This window comes from Carassius gibelio, chromosome B18, assembly GCF_023724105.1.
Source record: "Carassius gibelio isolate Cgi1373 ecotype wild population from Czech Republic chromosome B18, carGib1.2-hapl.c, whole genome shotgun sequence".
Classification (NCBI taxonomy): domain Eukaryota; kingdom Metazoa; phylum Chordata; class Actinopteri; order Cypriniformes; family Cyprinidae; genus Carassius; species Carassius gibelio.
The window spans coordinates 7,476,629-7,492,499 of record NC_068413.1 but is presented as its reverse complement, the minus strand read 5'-3'; the positions used below and the strand labels follow the sequence as shown (position 1 = coordinate 7,492,499).

Here is a 15,871-nt window from a genome sequence, read left to right as displayed (position 1 = left end):
TTGTACTATGTTGGGTCCTCTAAACAAATAAAAACATAACTTTTTGACAAAAATATTTTTTTTTTAAATGAAATAAAACTTAAATAAAATGAAAATTACAAATATTGCCTTGGTTATTTTCTTTTTTAAATAAAATTACTTTGAAAAAAAAAACGCAAATCTAAAATTGAAATAACAACCTAATTAGTAGTAGTAAAAAATCAATAAATAAATAAATATTAATATGAAAAATAATAAATAAATAAAAAGCAAAAGCAAATTATAAAATTACTAACTAGTACATTCAATTTAAACAGAAACATGTAAAAATAAAAGCTAAAGTAAATTCAATTTATTAAGAAAATATTATAGTAAATGATACTAATAATAACTGCTACATGATTTTTTTTTTACTTAAATGCATATTAAATGTGACATTTTAAAAATGTAATGAAATTGAACATTGCAATTTCAATTTCATTCTCGCTATAATTGTTTCTAAAAACAAGCCTTTTAATCATTTACCGGGTGTTGCTCCATCCACAGAGGGCCCTTCTGAGTCAACAGACAGCACTCTGAAATAAACAAAACCTTTGCCATTGGCTGGTGACTGTTTGTGGAGCAGTGGAGGATGGGGGTGGGGGTTATGGCCTTGTGAGAAGGACACGCTCATGGCTCCGTTAAAAAACTATTATCAAACACTTCAGCTATTAAGTGAGTCACACGACACAACAGTATGGGCGTTTTTAACAGGAGATCCATCTTTCATTTATGAAATTTGAAATACGTTTAATATAATAGTGGAGTATCCATCACTTAATCTTTCTCTGTGTGGTTTGATAAACCAGAGCCAAAGCAAACTAAAACGTCTGAAATTCTAGAATGGTCTTTCTGAGAAATTACATGAAACATTGCGTTTCAGAGAAGCATGGAGAGTAGCTATCACCCAAAGCCTCTTTTTGTTTGACATCTGGAAGTTAATCTCAAATAAAAAGTGTTTACCGTTTTAGAACCACACATCAAATCATAAAAGCTTGATGTAGAGATAAGACCATCAAACAGTAGTACAAACCGACGAGAGGCTTCATATCAGCATGTTAAACATGAGCTTTCAAGGACTGTGGCACAAAAAAGGCCATAACAAGGTCCACAACCTTGAACTTTCCCAAGATTTACCTTAAAAAGACCTGTTAACACATACCACCCAACCAACAAATCAAAAGATGGTGCACTGAATCCAAACATGCATACGTTACTGGAACTAGAGATCCAAAAGGTCTGGAACTGTGAATGTATAGGCTGAAATTGTTTTCAATGCAATGCATGTCATATGCATAATGTTATTCTATGTATAATGTATAATGATTTAGATTTTTAATTTTTATTTTAATAGATATTTTTTTGTTGTTTTCTTTTCATTTTTCTTTTCCAGTTTACTGTGATAAAGTGTTAGTGTGTGTTTAAAATGTGAATGTCCTGCCGCTATCTTTGGGTGGCCACACTAATTTGTTGTACACTGTGAAATGCTGTTGTGAACCTAAGAATAGCGATAATGTGAAGGATGTTTACTCCCAAATGACAGAAACCAGTAGAGTTCTGTCAGCTCCCAACAAAGACAAAAGGAGCCAATTTAAGCATCCCAGAATAAACATGCATGAGTCTGAACATGTCATGAGTCTGAAGTCTTGTTTGCATCTACTTCTATTTCATTTGCTCCGCACTCAACTCATTAAAAGTGTTAGATGCTATTTAAACAGAAGAGCAGCCGCTGCTGTAATCTAATGTATGTGCCCAATTAATTATGCATGCTATCTGAGCTATATTAAAACACTACTATGCAGGCAATATATCTATCACATATACATGTATAAGTAAAAGATAAATTGAAAGATTTTTTTATTCTCCTCCAAATAAACATTTAAAGAGACATCAGTTACAATGATGCAATGGTAAAGTGCACATTTCAAACAATCATCTTCACATCCATGTAAGCAATGAAATGTCTTTTTCAACAGGTATTGTGCAAAATATAAATAAAATAAAAATAAATTCAGGCACATTGTGGATTGTATCTTTTTTTATATATCTATATTCAGTTTCTTAAGTACTAAAATGGTTCATTTCTATATATTCAGCCAAACATAAACTCTATTAAAGCTCTTCCACCTACACATATGAACTATGAGTTATTAATGATTTTTCAAAGGCATTCCACTAAATACACATCCATCTTCTGACCATTATAAACTTTTGTGATTAAATGATATTTTCTGAGATGTGTTGAATTTAGCAAAGAGGTTTGTGGAGGCTGCACTACTACATGCAAGAAAAGCCACAGAACAATGTTTCTGACTCTTTAACCCGTTTATGTACTATACATCTGCTTTCTTTGAATAGCTGACAACAATCAGAACATAAAATCAAAAAGAACCGATGCATATTCTGCTGTCAGCCTTATAGTACGCTAGATATAAAAAGAATTTGGAACAAATACATGATTTAAAATTGAGTTTTTTTCTGGCATGGTTTGTTTTACTGTAGAAATCAAGTTTCCCCCTCCATTCTTGGAATCATCCTAACCTCCCCTTCTCCTTACGGCGCCCCTGGCAATGATATTCAGACATTTTTAAGGACCTTTTGGGACCACAGTAAGGTTCTCTTATGCTCACCAAAGCTGCACTTTTTTAAAGTTACATTTACAGTAACTGTTTTCTATTTTATATACATTTAAAATTTTTGTTTATTCCTGTGATGCAAAACTGAATGTTCATCAGCCATTACTCCATTCTTCAGTGTCACATGATCCTTCTGAAATCATTTTAATAGGCTGATTTGGTGCTCAAGAAAAAAAAAAAAAACATTATTTAATAAATGGAAATTATAAAAAAAAGAAAAAAATATCAAGTTCTTTTGTAGCATTATAAATATTATCACTGTCATTGACCAATTTAATGCATCCTTGCTGAATAAAAAATAAAAAATTCTTTAAAAATATTGTACTGAACTTTTAAACAGGTAGTATAGACTTCAGCTGAAACTATGTCTGCCTACAGCTGTCAAATTAACTACTCACAGATCATTCACATGTGACTGTTCCTTCAGCTTCTACAGCAGGGTGAAATCATAAAGGATGCCATCCAAAATATTTTTTCACAATTCAGATATACTGTTATGTCAAATATCAGGTGGAATGTTGTATTCCCAGCGTGGGTTACTTAAATAAATCCTCTTACACCTCAGGTCTCAGTCTTGGGTGTGATGTGACCAAAATGTCATTGATACTGATTCTGATATTCCCCATTTTCATAATGATTTGATCCGTGATCTTCATCTGCTTGCATGGTCACCCCTCTCTTCTTCCTCCAGCCTTGCTTACGGCCTGCAGAGCTTTCTGTGGTTCCATAGGTCTTCTGCTTGGTGGCCAGGGCACTGTCGCTGTTGGGCTCGGTCTCATCAGCCAGCTCATCTTCCCCAATGATGCCGCATTTCTCGTCACTGGTGTTCTCCGGATCGGCCCAGTCCTGCTTCTCACCAGAGGCGAAGATGGCATAGAAGATCACGCCAGTGTAATGCACCATGGAAGCAATCACAAAGACATGCTGCCACTCCAGGCGAGTCTGTTGAGGACATAGAAATGTAATGAGGATATGCAATATGTTTGTGTAAAACAAAAATGCACATTCAATTTGCTTATTTGTCATTCAAGGGTTAATTTAAACGTAAGTGTCTCGTTCCAAAGCAAAAGAGGTGAGGGTGAACTTGTTTGAGCTTTTGAGTTTTAACCTACAACCTTACACTTACTTTCCATTTTTATATTTAAGAACCTCACAGAACTGTCCATAATTGAATTTAGCCAGTAATTACCTTAAATAGATATTTATATATATATATATATATATATATATATATATATATATATATAAAAATATATATTTTCATAATTGGTTATAAGTAATTATTATTATTTATTTATTTTACAATGTATCACTATAGATCACTGGTTCTCAACTTTTTTGACTCAAAGATCCCTCATAATAAGATCCCTCGGAGGCTCCATGATATATACCATTTACATCATTAATTTAGAAATTTCTGAATTTTCAAGATCTTCAATTAAAAACAGTAGGAAAAAATATTTTTTATTTATTATTTTAATTATATTATATTGTATTATGAAATAAGTTTATTTTGCATCTTTTATAGTTTGATAATTTCAATATATTTATATATATAAATTCCCCTTATCTAATATAAGGAAAATGACTTCATAATGAAAGAAGGAAGCTATTGCATGTGATTGTATCTCTTAGGTTAAAAACAATTCCTTGTGCATATAGTATTATGTTTTTCTGTGCACATCAAAAGCTGATGAAGTAAAATACCTTGTGTTTGGTAAGTGCTCCAACAATGAGGGGGCACACCATTCCAGACAGGGTACCTACTCCATTAGAGATGCCCATAAGAATGCTAGCATAGCGAGGAGCTATGTCCAGATGGTTTACATTGAATCCTGTGTCAAAGAATAAAAATACATTTCACATATTTAGATCTTCTTCTGTGTTATTTTAGAAACTAATACTCCAGATTCTATCATCATGCCCTTTCTACTAAGTTCTTTTATTACAAATGAGTAACCCGTATTATTGAAACTGGAGATGTGGCATAAGTACAAAGAAATGAAATGGTTAGAATCAAACAAAGCCAAATGAGAGAGAGGATTATGTTGACTGACACTCTGATGACTGACACCTGTCTCATGCGTTACCTGATATCGCGAATCCACTGAAGCCCACCGCCAAGATGAGGAATGAGATGGCCACTGCACGCGTGTGTGAGAACCCAACCACCAGGAGCAATGTGGCCTCCATGCCAAAACCTGTGGATGATGGCAGAACTTAGTCATCAGCCATCTTGCACATGACACAGAGTTCTAATAAGACAATTTAGACTTTAAAAATTCCTTGACCTTTCGTTTTTTCCATTGCACTGCTCTGCATATTGCATTTTTACAAAAATGTGTGAATGGCCCCTAAGAGTCAGTCAACACTATGTCTTTATAGTTACTGTTATTAATGTAAACAGGTCTTTAAAAGCAAGAACTCGACCAATGATGTGAGCTTGGGACTTTGCCTACCTCCACAGTTCATAATTTTGCGCACGGCTGTAGTAGAGAGGATTTTCCGACTCCTCAGGAAGTCAGCCAGCTGGCCTCCGATCGGCACAATGATCGTCATCACCATGTGTGGCACTGCTGACAGAATGCCCACCTGAAACAGACCGACATCATGTATTTAGCTTATTTCTAGAGTGAATTGTGGTAGGATTCCGTGACTTTAAATCACATAACAGCCCACCTTGCTGATGGGGAACCCAAAGACTTCTTCAAAGTAAGCTGGCTGACTAATGAGCAGGAGGTAAAAGGTCCAGCTACGGCAGAAGTTTGCCACAATGATTGCGTAGACAGGCATAGATGTGAAGAATTCACGCCAAGGAGTTTTAAATTTCTGCAAAGAGAGAAAAAAAGTCCTTTTATACAAAGTATTTTAGGATACTACATTGCCATCTTAATATTAAATTGAATATATAGAGAAAGTTTCAGTTTTATTATACCAAATGCATGAAAGAAGACTTTGGACTACCTCAGTAGCACTCATTAAATTGGCTCCTTCCCCAATAGAGGTCTCTATGTATGTCTTTTCTTCCTCACTGATAGTGGGATGGATTGCTGGACTGTTGTAAGCCAGCAAGAGCCAGAAACTATACCATATTATGCCAAACACACCTGGATATAAGAACAGAACCAGACTTTAACACTGCACCCCTGAACTGTAACATTACAAATGAACACATTACAGTGGACATCAAGGGTTCATGCAGTTTATTTAGTGACTCATAGATTTATTACTTTTTGCAGTCTGTTCACAGTAACTCACTCTTATCATGTTGCTGCTACTCTTAAAAGTAAAGAGCATTTTTTTGCCATATATGGAACCATAAAGAATATCCATCGAATTTAATCATTTAATTTGATAGATTATTAAAATGTTTATTTAAAAAAAAAAAAAAATCAAGAAAAATGAAGTTCTTTGAGGTTGCAAACCCCTTTTTTTAACCTTTCTTCAATTCTTATCAATTTAATATGAATTAGTGCTGGGCAATGATTAATCGCAATTAATCACATCCAAAATAAAAGTTTTGTGTACATATGTGTGTATACTGTGTATGTTTATAATTGTAAATATAAATACACACGCATGCATGTATATATTTAAGAAAAATATGTTATGTTTATATATTAAATATATATATATATATATATATATATATATATATATATATATATATATATAAAATCTAAATTATATGAATATAAATATATACATGTTAATATATGTAAACATTTTCAAAATGTATACTGTATGTGTGTGTGTTTATATATACATAATAAATATACACCGTAGACATATAATGTTAATAAGAACTTTTATTTTGGATGTGATTAATCCCGATTAATCATTTCCCAGAACTAATACGAATGTAAATTATTTTGATTGATTAAAGTCTGAAAAATGTGTCACAGTGCATATCAGTTAATAAATGTTATCACTCAGATTTTCATTTTTTACCAAAACATTTCAAAGGCTTACCCTAAACTCACCATATATATAGAAGACAGAGGGCCAGCCTACATACTGCACTAAAACTCCAGCCAGTGGCATGGCTATCACAGCTCCTGCATAAGATCCTTTCAACCAGAACACACACACACACACACAGAGGTGTAATTAAGAAAGTTAAATTAAGAGAGAGGGCATTAATCAACCTGCAATAATCCCCTCACATGACAGTTCAATAATTTGAAGCCATTGCGGGGGTTGCCTCATAACTGCCAGAGGAAAACTGGCATGATTGGTTTGGTTCAGCTTTGAGAGAGCAGAATTAGTTTTGTTCATTTTAATGTAGTAACTTCTACATTTACCTTTAGATTTTCATATATTTGTAGGATTTTTTAAGTAATGGTTCATCCAAAAATGAAGATTCTTTCATTATTCAAGCTGTCAAGCTATAAGAACATTTAAAACAATAAATGCCAATGCCAGGATTCAAGTCCTTCATCAAACTCAGAGTAGTCTGCTCAGTTACACGTGTAACAACTCCAGACCTCAGCACAACACGTGCCTCTGTCTGCCTGAAGGACAGTCTGGCAGCTGCAGGAAATGGGATTTTAATGAAAAGGTGTCTCAATGTATATTTTATTACTGGATGCGCTTGTAAACTTTCCTGCTTGGTATAGGAAAGGATTTGAAAATGGGAGAGGGTGCTGCTTCATTTGTATCAACAAAAAAAAGACTCTTTTACATACAGAAAGTGAAGCTCATTTACGTCCTGACACCAGAAGGTGTCACTGTCCACATGTCTTTATGAGTTATTGAATCATTCATTCAAATGATTCGTTAAAACATTGATGCATTCAATAACTAAACAAATGAACAAGCTGAATTCAGAACCACATACAACCCTTACTATTCCTGCTATAGAAATACTTCGTAAAATGGTAAGAGCTAGTATGCAATTGCGAATTCAGCAAGTGATTCTATGTGAGTAACCTCGATGTGTTCTGTTTCATTAAGTGTCTCGTGAAATTTTCAATAAAATATTACGTACTCACCACAGAATGAGGTTGTAGCCAGACGACTTCTTTCCAGTGGAGGAGCCCATTTGCTCCACATCCCATGGCAGGCTGGGTATGTGACACCCTGTGAACATTATACATGGTTAGTATGCTTTCTTTATTTATTTATTTCAAAATGTAATTCTAATGACCAATTAATACTTAAAGGAGCAGTTCACCCATATAATGACATCATGAATAGTGAATCATGACTTAAATTTAAGTCTGTCGTCACTCAAAAGCTGTTGAAAATACCAGTATATGTTGGTTAGGTATGTTTTGACACTGGGATGCTGGTTTATGCTGGTCCTTTGATGGTTTGAGCTGGTCCTTTTCTGGTTTGAGCTGGTCCTTTGCTGGTTTATGCTGGTCATGTGCTGACAAAGGTCCAGCATAAACCAGCAAAAAGACCAGCATAAACCAGCTAAAGACCAGCGTAAACTAGCAAAGGACCAGCATAAACCAGCAAAGGACCAGTGTAAACTAGCAAAGGACCAGCATAAACCAGCAAAGGACCAGCATAAACTAGCAAAAGACCAGCATAAACCAGCTAAGGACCAGCGTAAACTAGCAAATGACCAGCATAAACCAGCAAAGGACCAGCATAAACTAGCAAAGGACCAGCATAAACCAGCAAAAGGACCAGCATAAACCAGCAAAGGACCAGCATAAACTAGCAAAAGGACCAGCATAAACCAGCAAAGGACCAGCATAAACTAGCAAAGGACAAGCATAGACCAGCAAAAAGACCAGCATAAACCAGCAAAGAACCAGCTAAACCAGCAAAGGACAAGCATAGACCAGCAAAAGGACCAGCATTAACCATCAAAGGACCAGCATAAACCAGCAAAGGACCAGCTCAAACTAGCAAAAGGACCAGCATAAACCAGCAAAGAACCAGCGTAAACCAGAAAAGGACCAGCATAAACCATCAAAGGACCAGCATAAATCAGCATCAAATCATACCTAACCAGCAAAGGACCAGCTCAAACTAGCAAAAGGACCAGCATAAACCAGCAAAGAACCAGAGTAAACCAGAAAAGGACCAGCATAAACCAGCAAAGGACCAGCATAAATCAGCATCAAATCATAGCTAACCAGCATATGCTCTTTTTTTTTAGCAGGGTGGCTTTAAAGGCTAGTATGGCTAGTATATACTTTACGACTACTTTTATGGTGCTTTTAATAGTATTTGGTTGTTGAATATCAGCATTCACTTGGAAACGAAGATGGTATAAACATTCTGTTTTCTTTTTGTGTTCCAGAAATGAAGAAGTCATGTGTTTTGGAATGACATGAGGGTGAGTAAATACTGACAGAATTTTCATCTATGAATGTATTACTGATTTTAAATACACCGATCAATAGCATATCATTTAAAATTAATATGTAATATGTGAGGTTATGTCACATGTAAATTAATAATAAAAAGTAAATATTTTATGACCTGTGTGACAATGAGGTCATTGGGGGCCACTCACCTCCACCAGTCCTTGTAAGATTCGCACAAACATGACACAGCCATAGTGGACCCTGGCAGCTGATGGAATAAACATGTTTAGCACTGACGTCAAGAAAATGGCTGCTCCAAACACCCTGAGAATAATTCAGAGATATTTATTAATGTTAGTTAATGCAAGTATCATGGATTCAGTCAAAATTAAGCCATTTAAAAATATAATGCGCCCTTAAATAATGTAGATTTATATAAATAATGTTTTGTGGAAAAGCAGACAGTGAGGACGATAAGTTATTCCATAATGGTATCTGAATAACTGAATTGAATAACTCTATCATTACTCCTGAAATTCTGAAAGACATTAATCATAAAATATGTATTTCTTCTTGACATCATATAAAGTGACGAGTTAGTGACACCTAGAGAGTAATTTTAAAAACTTGAATAATTGAATAATTGAGTAATTTTAAAACTTGAAAAATACTACAATAAGGATTTCATATCACAAAATAATATCAAAATGCATTAGAAATGCACTGAATTTAGTAGGAACCATTAGTGCAACTACCATTGTCAATGAATATTAGAGTAAAAATATTTTTCGTTTTACTTAGGATCTTTATGTATTTCATTAAGACGTGATCAAAGGAAAACATTTAAACTCTCTCTATAAATATTATATCAATTAAATTAAATTTTACTTGATGTACTGAAATAACTAATTCTAAAACAAAAATAAAAATGAATAAAAAGTTTTTTTTTTTTTTTTTAAAGTTATAATAAAATATTACTATAGCAATATAGCATTGGTGCAGCTTGTATTTAGCATCTACGGGGGCCTAGGTTCAAACCCTGATCTGTCATGTATATGCAAATTTTATTGGATATCCAACTTGATTGTACTGATTAAATTATAAAGTTTTTACCTTCAATATTTTGCAAACTAATTACCAAAGACCTTTTTTACTCCATTCAAAATTCACTTTGCTGAAAAACCCATCAGGTTGAATAGGCATAATGCTAGCTGGCACATCATCACTGGATCAAACAGAAGAGAGTCATTTTGTTTCATTCAGTTGTCCTTTATCACCATATAATCCATCCATCTGCTTCTTTTTTTTCCAAAACAGTGTGTAAGTGACACTTGTAATATTCCAGTGGCTGGTGTTTCAGCGAGAGATCTACTGCTGGATCTTTCATTATTAACTCTGTCAGCCACGTGTCCTCTTTTCCTGTGAGGCTTTTATTACAAGACCGCTATCGCCCCTCTAATCAACAAACGGCACAAATTCAACCCTCGCAGCCCTGACCACTGCACTTGTGCAGTTTCTTGGGTCTTCAGACACCTTTCAACACACTGAAAGTAATATGAGAGTTGTATTATGAAACAAAGGCGTGCCTTCCAGATGTGGCGTGGAGGCCCGGGCGTCAAGATGAGGCTCACCTGTTAGCTGCTAGCTTATTGGAGATGAAACCTCCAGGGATTTGAGTGACAATGTAGCCCCAGAAAAAAGAGCCATGTATCAACCCAACCGTCTCTGGATCCCAATTAAACTGAGCTGGCTGAAGGAGAAAAGCATTAGAAGAGACCATGTTAGCTTTATATAATTAGTTAAATAAAAAAGAATAGTAATAAAAAATAGAAAAAAACTTTTGTATGCACATTCCTGTGTATGATATAAAAATGAGTTATCGTAAGATGTTCATAGTAAAATGACCTCTGAATATATATGTGTGTGTGTGTGTGTGTGTGTGTGTGTGTGTGTGTGAGTCATGTCATGTCATGTCTAAAAATTTTTATGACAGGAAATTACAAGAAATTGTGGCAGCCAACTATGTAAAAAGTCACTAATGAGAATTCAAGCCAGAAAAATAGATAATTGGTCCTTTGAACTTGATATCTGAAAGTCATAAACAGTCTATCTAAACTATTTTTTATTTTTATTTATTTTCTTCACTTTTTCAAGCCAAGGACCCCTGAATATGATTTCTAGGGACCCACTCTTAAAAAATGATGTATAATTTCATGTATACATATAAACCCATTTACTGTTTGAGAAAAAATATTAAGCATGATAAAATGAAGCAAATATAAGTAAAATAATATCTGTAAAATATTTACTTATATTAAGTTGACAGTTTGTACATGACAGTTTGTGTGTTTATATACAGTATATGTGTACGTGGTTATAAAATAGATAAACTTTTTTTTTTTTTTAATTGTTATTTATTACTGATAAAAGCAGAGTTGTCAATAGAACAATTTAATAAAAATAAAGTTAAGATATAAGAGAATGCTAAATTCGGTATGTGAAGTAAAATTTTATTTACCGTATTTTTTGGACTATAAGTCGCACCTGAGTATAAGTCGCATCAGTCCAAAAATACGTCATGATGAGGAAAAAAACATATCGCACTGGACTATAAGTCGCATTTATTTAGAACCAAGAGAAAACATTACCGTCTACAGCCGCGAGAGGGCGCTCTATGCTGCTCAATGAAGACTACAGGAGCAGTGAGCAGCATAGCGCGCCCTCTCGTGGCTGTAGAAGGTAATGTTTTCTCTTGGTTCATGTCTCTTGGTTCATGTCAAATTAATTTTGATAAATAAGTCGCACCTGACTATAAGTCGCAGGACCAGCCAAACTATGAAAAAAAGTGCGACTTATAGTCCGGAAAATACGGTACTTACTTACTCACCCCTATGTTATTCCATGACTTCCATTAATTTCCATAGTCTTTTTTGTTCCATACTATGGAAACCAGTGGCTACCAGCAACAGTTTGGTTATCAACAATCTTCAAAATATCTTTTGTGTGTGTGTGTTCAACAGAACAAAGAAATTCATACATGTTTGGAAGAAAATGAGGGTGAGTAAATGATGACAAAATTTTCGTTTTTGTGGGAACTATCCCTTTACCTAAAAATTCCCTCGTTCTAATTTAAAGGTAATTTGGTATTTTCAGTTTATATGCTCCTAGTTTCACCTGCATGACGGCAGTTCCGTTGATGTACACAGTGTTGTTGTTAACCATTTCTACAATGGCTACACCGAGGTTGCAGCGGATGCCAAACGAGATGCAAAAGCCAAGTCCGCTGAGGATGGCGATGATGTAACGTTTGGGGAGGCCAAAGCAGCCACAATCAAAAAGGGGTGGGCTGCGTTCAGGGGCTGCCACTGGCCGACCATCTTCTGTCAGCTCAATGTTGTCCTCTTCAGCCACATTAGAACCATCGATCTTCCTACCGTAGGATATAAAATGGTTTAGAAATAGTCATGGCTTGTAAAAATCAAATTATATAACTCCATAACTGATGTATAAACCAAAATAGGCCCTCTTTTTGGATTACAAATGTAACTTTAGCTGATCTAGATTCAACTCAGTGCTGTTTGAAAGTGATATACCCATATTTATGAGTGATGTACTGATGGACTGCGAGTTGGAGGGGGCCAGCAAGGGTTGCCAGAGTGTGGCGTTGAAAAGGTCATATTGCGTTTGGTGCTCCCTCCATCTCGCCCTTACGCACCTGTTCCATTACTGAACCTGCATCTTTTCTCTCATCCTCCACCTCACAGGAATTACTTTCATCTGTCTATTTTGAAATGCACACCTGAGTTCTTCTATACAGTGGAAGGAGCTCAGTAAAAGCTGGACACTGGAGGATTGTGAATGGAGGATCAAGAAGCATCATTTCAAGAGCTTGTTCCTGATGTTTGTGAAGCATTGTTATTGCACATGAGCCACTTTAAGGTGAAGTATTGCTCTAGTACACTCTCGGAATGGATCACATGCATGTTTTGCTACTGTGAACAATGCATACACTTATTCAGATCAGAACTGTTTCCATACGTTTTTTTTTTTTCATATCTTTTGTTTTAAATGAATTCAGAACTCTCAAGATGCTTCTTTTAATTTACATTTTACAGCATGAATGGAGACTGTATAGATGTTTAAAATTGCCATAAGATGAAAAAAATTAAAATATAAGGAAAATATAATGACGTAGATGTGGAGAAAATAATCCAGAAAAGGACAGTATCACCTCTTAACATCATAAAGCCATGTGCAAGGATAACCATGAACCAACATTACAGCATTTACATTATAATCATCCATCCAAGGCAATATATTATTCAATTTTAACCACAAGAAAAGTGGTAAAAATTGTTGTAATTGCTATTGTAATTAATTATATATATAAAAAAAATTCTATATATACTGTATATTTGTTGTTTTGGAAATGGCATTCCTCTTGTGCACCTATTATAATGCTCTACTTTGCCTTATTAATTCAATTATGGTGCATTTTATGCATGCTTATACACAAATCTGCATGAAATTCTGCAAACAGAAGCCATTTTAAAAGTAGGGATTAAAATAAATATTGCATGACCTTAGTGTGCACCCATATTTTAATTTTCCCCTTTGTATCGTGTAGTTCTACTTTCTACAAGCTCTAGAGATTTCCTGGCAATGTTACACAGACACAGGAAATTATGTACATTATCTCACATATAAAGCTGTCTAATGTGCAAAAAATATGTACATGTACTTCGCTCTATGTGAAATCTTCAGGTTTTTCATCTCTTCAAATGTACACCTAAAACTGTATAACATTTAAATTACTGGCCCAGATACAAAGTGAAAATGCTATGTTTTTGCATAATAATGTAGTGATATTTCTAGATGCCCTGACAAGCAAAGATATCCTGTGGCAACATGTTAGTGTATTCTTTGCCATTTTTTTCAATTATATCTTTAAATGGAATATGATTGATTTCTCTCAGAAATCAACTGCTCAGAAAATGTTAAGTTGACTTCAAAATGAAAAAAAAAATTACTTTTTAAATAACTTCCCATAATTAAGCATGACACAGTATGTATAAGCAAGCAATCTTCTCACATCTTCAACTGCCTTCACACTTACTTCTGCAGGTTCCCCAGAGAGTCGCCCACACTGTTCTTCAACTCCTCCTTCCCCGGTTTGAGCTTCTCCTTTAGACCCGCAAACCCCCCCAGTGGCATTTCTCCTTCCCTTGCTCTTCTGTCCCTTAAACACTTGTCTTCTCACACTTCTGCTCTTGCAGAAAATCCACTAGACGCTGGTGAGCATCCTCCCCTGTGCTGGACTGAGATGGTCTAGGTGTGCTGGAGGGGAGGAGGAGAGATGCTGAGCCAGAGACGGAACAGAGAGGAAGAAGAGGAGGGACTTTGGTTTGGATGCTCTGGGTACAATCATTCATGCGGTTTGGGCTAAGAACATCCAGAAACAAGGCATAAGGAAAGAAATGGGGCAAATCCATGTGTCTCCGGTTCAGTGCATCGGCATTGTGAAAGTTATGGTGGCATACATCAATAATGGAAACTCCGGCATTCTCCTTAGCTCCGTCACAGACAGTGACAGAAGATGCCAAACTGCTGCCTCTTCTCCAACCTCTCCTTTCTTGGTCTTGCCCATACAAAAGCAAGTCGAAAAGAGTGATTAGCAGAGCTCATGAAATATTGACAGTGAAGTCAAGGATCGCAGGCTCAGGGTTCTATAATACAAGCAGCTGTAACAAGACACTACGTCCTCTAGTCCCAATCTCACCCTTATCCCGAGAATCAGATTCAGGGGTTCATGGGTCAAATGTTTCAACGTCAACAACCAAACACTGACATAAAGGTTCAAACTGTAAGGGCCGTTGCACTGTAGTTGATGCATAAAAGTCACATATGCAATCTAATTCTATTGCTTGTCTAAGTTAAGGGCTGCAACTTTTTCCCGTGAAAGCTTTTTTTATGCAATAATCAAAAAAAAAAAAAAAAAACAGTTTGCTTTAAAAATACAGATATTGAGGTCTAAAAATTTCAATTGGTAGTCTACACAGCTCTAGGGCTGTGTTTCACTGATGCTTGTTTTAGGAGCCTCAATAGTCTTCCATGAATAAAATCTGGAGCTGCCTCACTGAAGGTCTGCCATTCAATGCAAAGGTAACAAAAAAACAAAACAAAAAAAAAACTGAAAAACCTTTACTATTCACAATGATCAAAATGAACATGTGCATTTGTGCAAATGAAGATTCTTTATCTACAAAATGTGAACCAAACAATAATACACAATAAAAATAATTAATTAATTTTAATGTATTCACAAAAAAAAGTGTCATCACTGCCCCATTAACTTTTACTGAAGTTATTATTATATATTAATAGTATAGTGTATCATGAAAGCACACTCTGGTCCAGGGCACTTTCCGTTCTTAAAGAAAAGAGTGACATCTAGTGGACTAAATGTATGGACTTGAAGTGGTGGTCACATAAAGTATTAATTTGCATCATTTAACTATGACTCTTGTTTTCTGTATGCAATCTCTTTTGCAGGAAAAAGTGTGATTCAACTTTTCCTGTGTCTCAATTGTGTGTTATAAATGTGTGTTGTTATAATAAAGTCAGTTGCGGCTACATATGAGATCAGATCACCTGCGTTTATTTTCAAGGACCATTAGAAGAAAAAAAATGTGCATTTCTTGTCCACTAGCTGGCGCGAGTGTCTGTTTTTTCTTTCAGAATTGGTTACTCGATCTTTTCAAGGTAGGTGTCAAAGTTGATATCAGGCCAGAAGAAAATTTTTGATTTCAACCATCAAAAACAACAACAACAACAACAAAAAACCATGCAAAGGCACATTCATTAAATTAATCCATGAAATCTTTTAAATAGAATGCAGACGACACAGCATCTTTAGAGTGATAAATTTATTTATTTTTTCATTTGACA

The 15,871-nt window shown here is 35.1% G+C and overlaps 1 protein-coding gene across 1 annotated transcript; it reads right to left on the bottom strand.

Moving 5' to 3' along the window:
- Nucleotides 1-1,898: 1,898 nt before the first annotated feature.
- On the bottom strand, nucleotides 1,899-15,040 carry slc17a8 (solute carrier family 17 member 8). The gene is made up of 12 exons (XM_052582709.1): nucleotides 14,040-15,040; nucleotides 12,098-12,353; nucleotides 10,555-10,673; nucleotides 9,133-9,247; nucleotides 7,649-7,736; nucleotides 6,638-6,724; nucleotides 5,619-5,761; nucleotides 5,334-5,483; nucleotides 5,114-5,246; nucleotides 4,745-4,855; nucleotides 4,362-4,489; nucleotides 1,899-3,596 (listed from the first exon to the last, which is right to left on the bottom strand). The coding sequence occupies exons 1-12, from the start codon at nucleotides 14,135-14,137 to the stop codon at nucleotides 3,252-3,254; spliced, it is 1,773 nt and encodes a 590-aa protein (XP_052438669.1). The 5' UTR covers nucleotides 14,138-15,040; the 3' UTR covers nucleotides 1,899-3,251.
- Nucleotides 15,041-15,871: the final 831 nt, after the last annotated feature.

Coding starts and splice junctions, on each gene's coding strand:
- slc17a8 (XM_052582709.1), bottom strand. CDS start 14,137: ATGCCACTGGGGGGGTTTGCGGGTCTAAAGGAGAAGCTCAAACCGGGG. Junction 7,737..9,132: donor TCTTACAAGGACTGGTGGAG/GTGAGTGGCCCC, acceptor TAATGTTCACAG/GGTGTCACATACCCAGCCTG. Junction 4,856..5,113: donor CAAAATTATGAACTGTGGAG/GTAGGCAAAGTC, acceptor CATCATCCACAG/GTTTTGGCATGGAGGCCACA.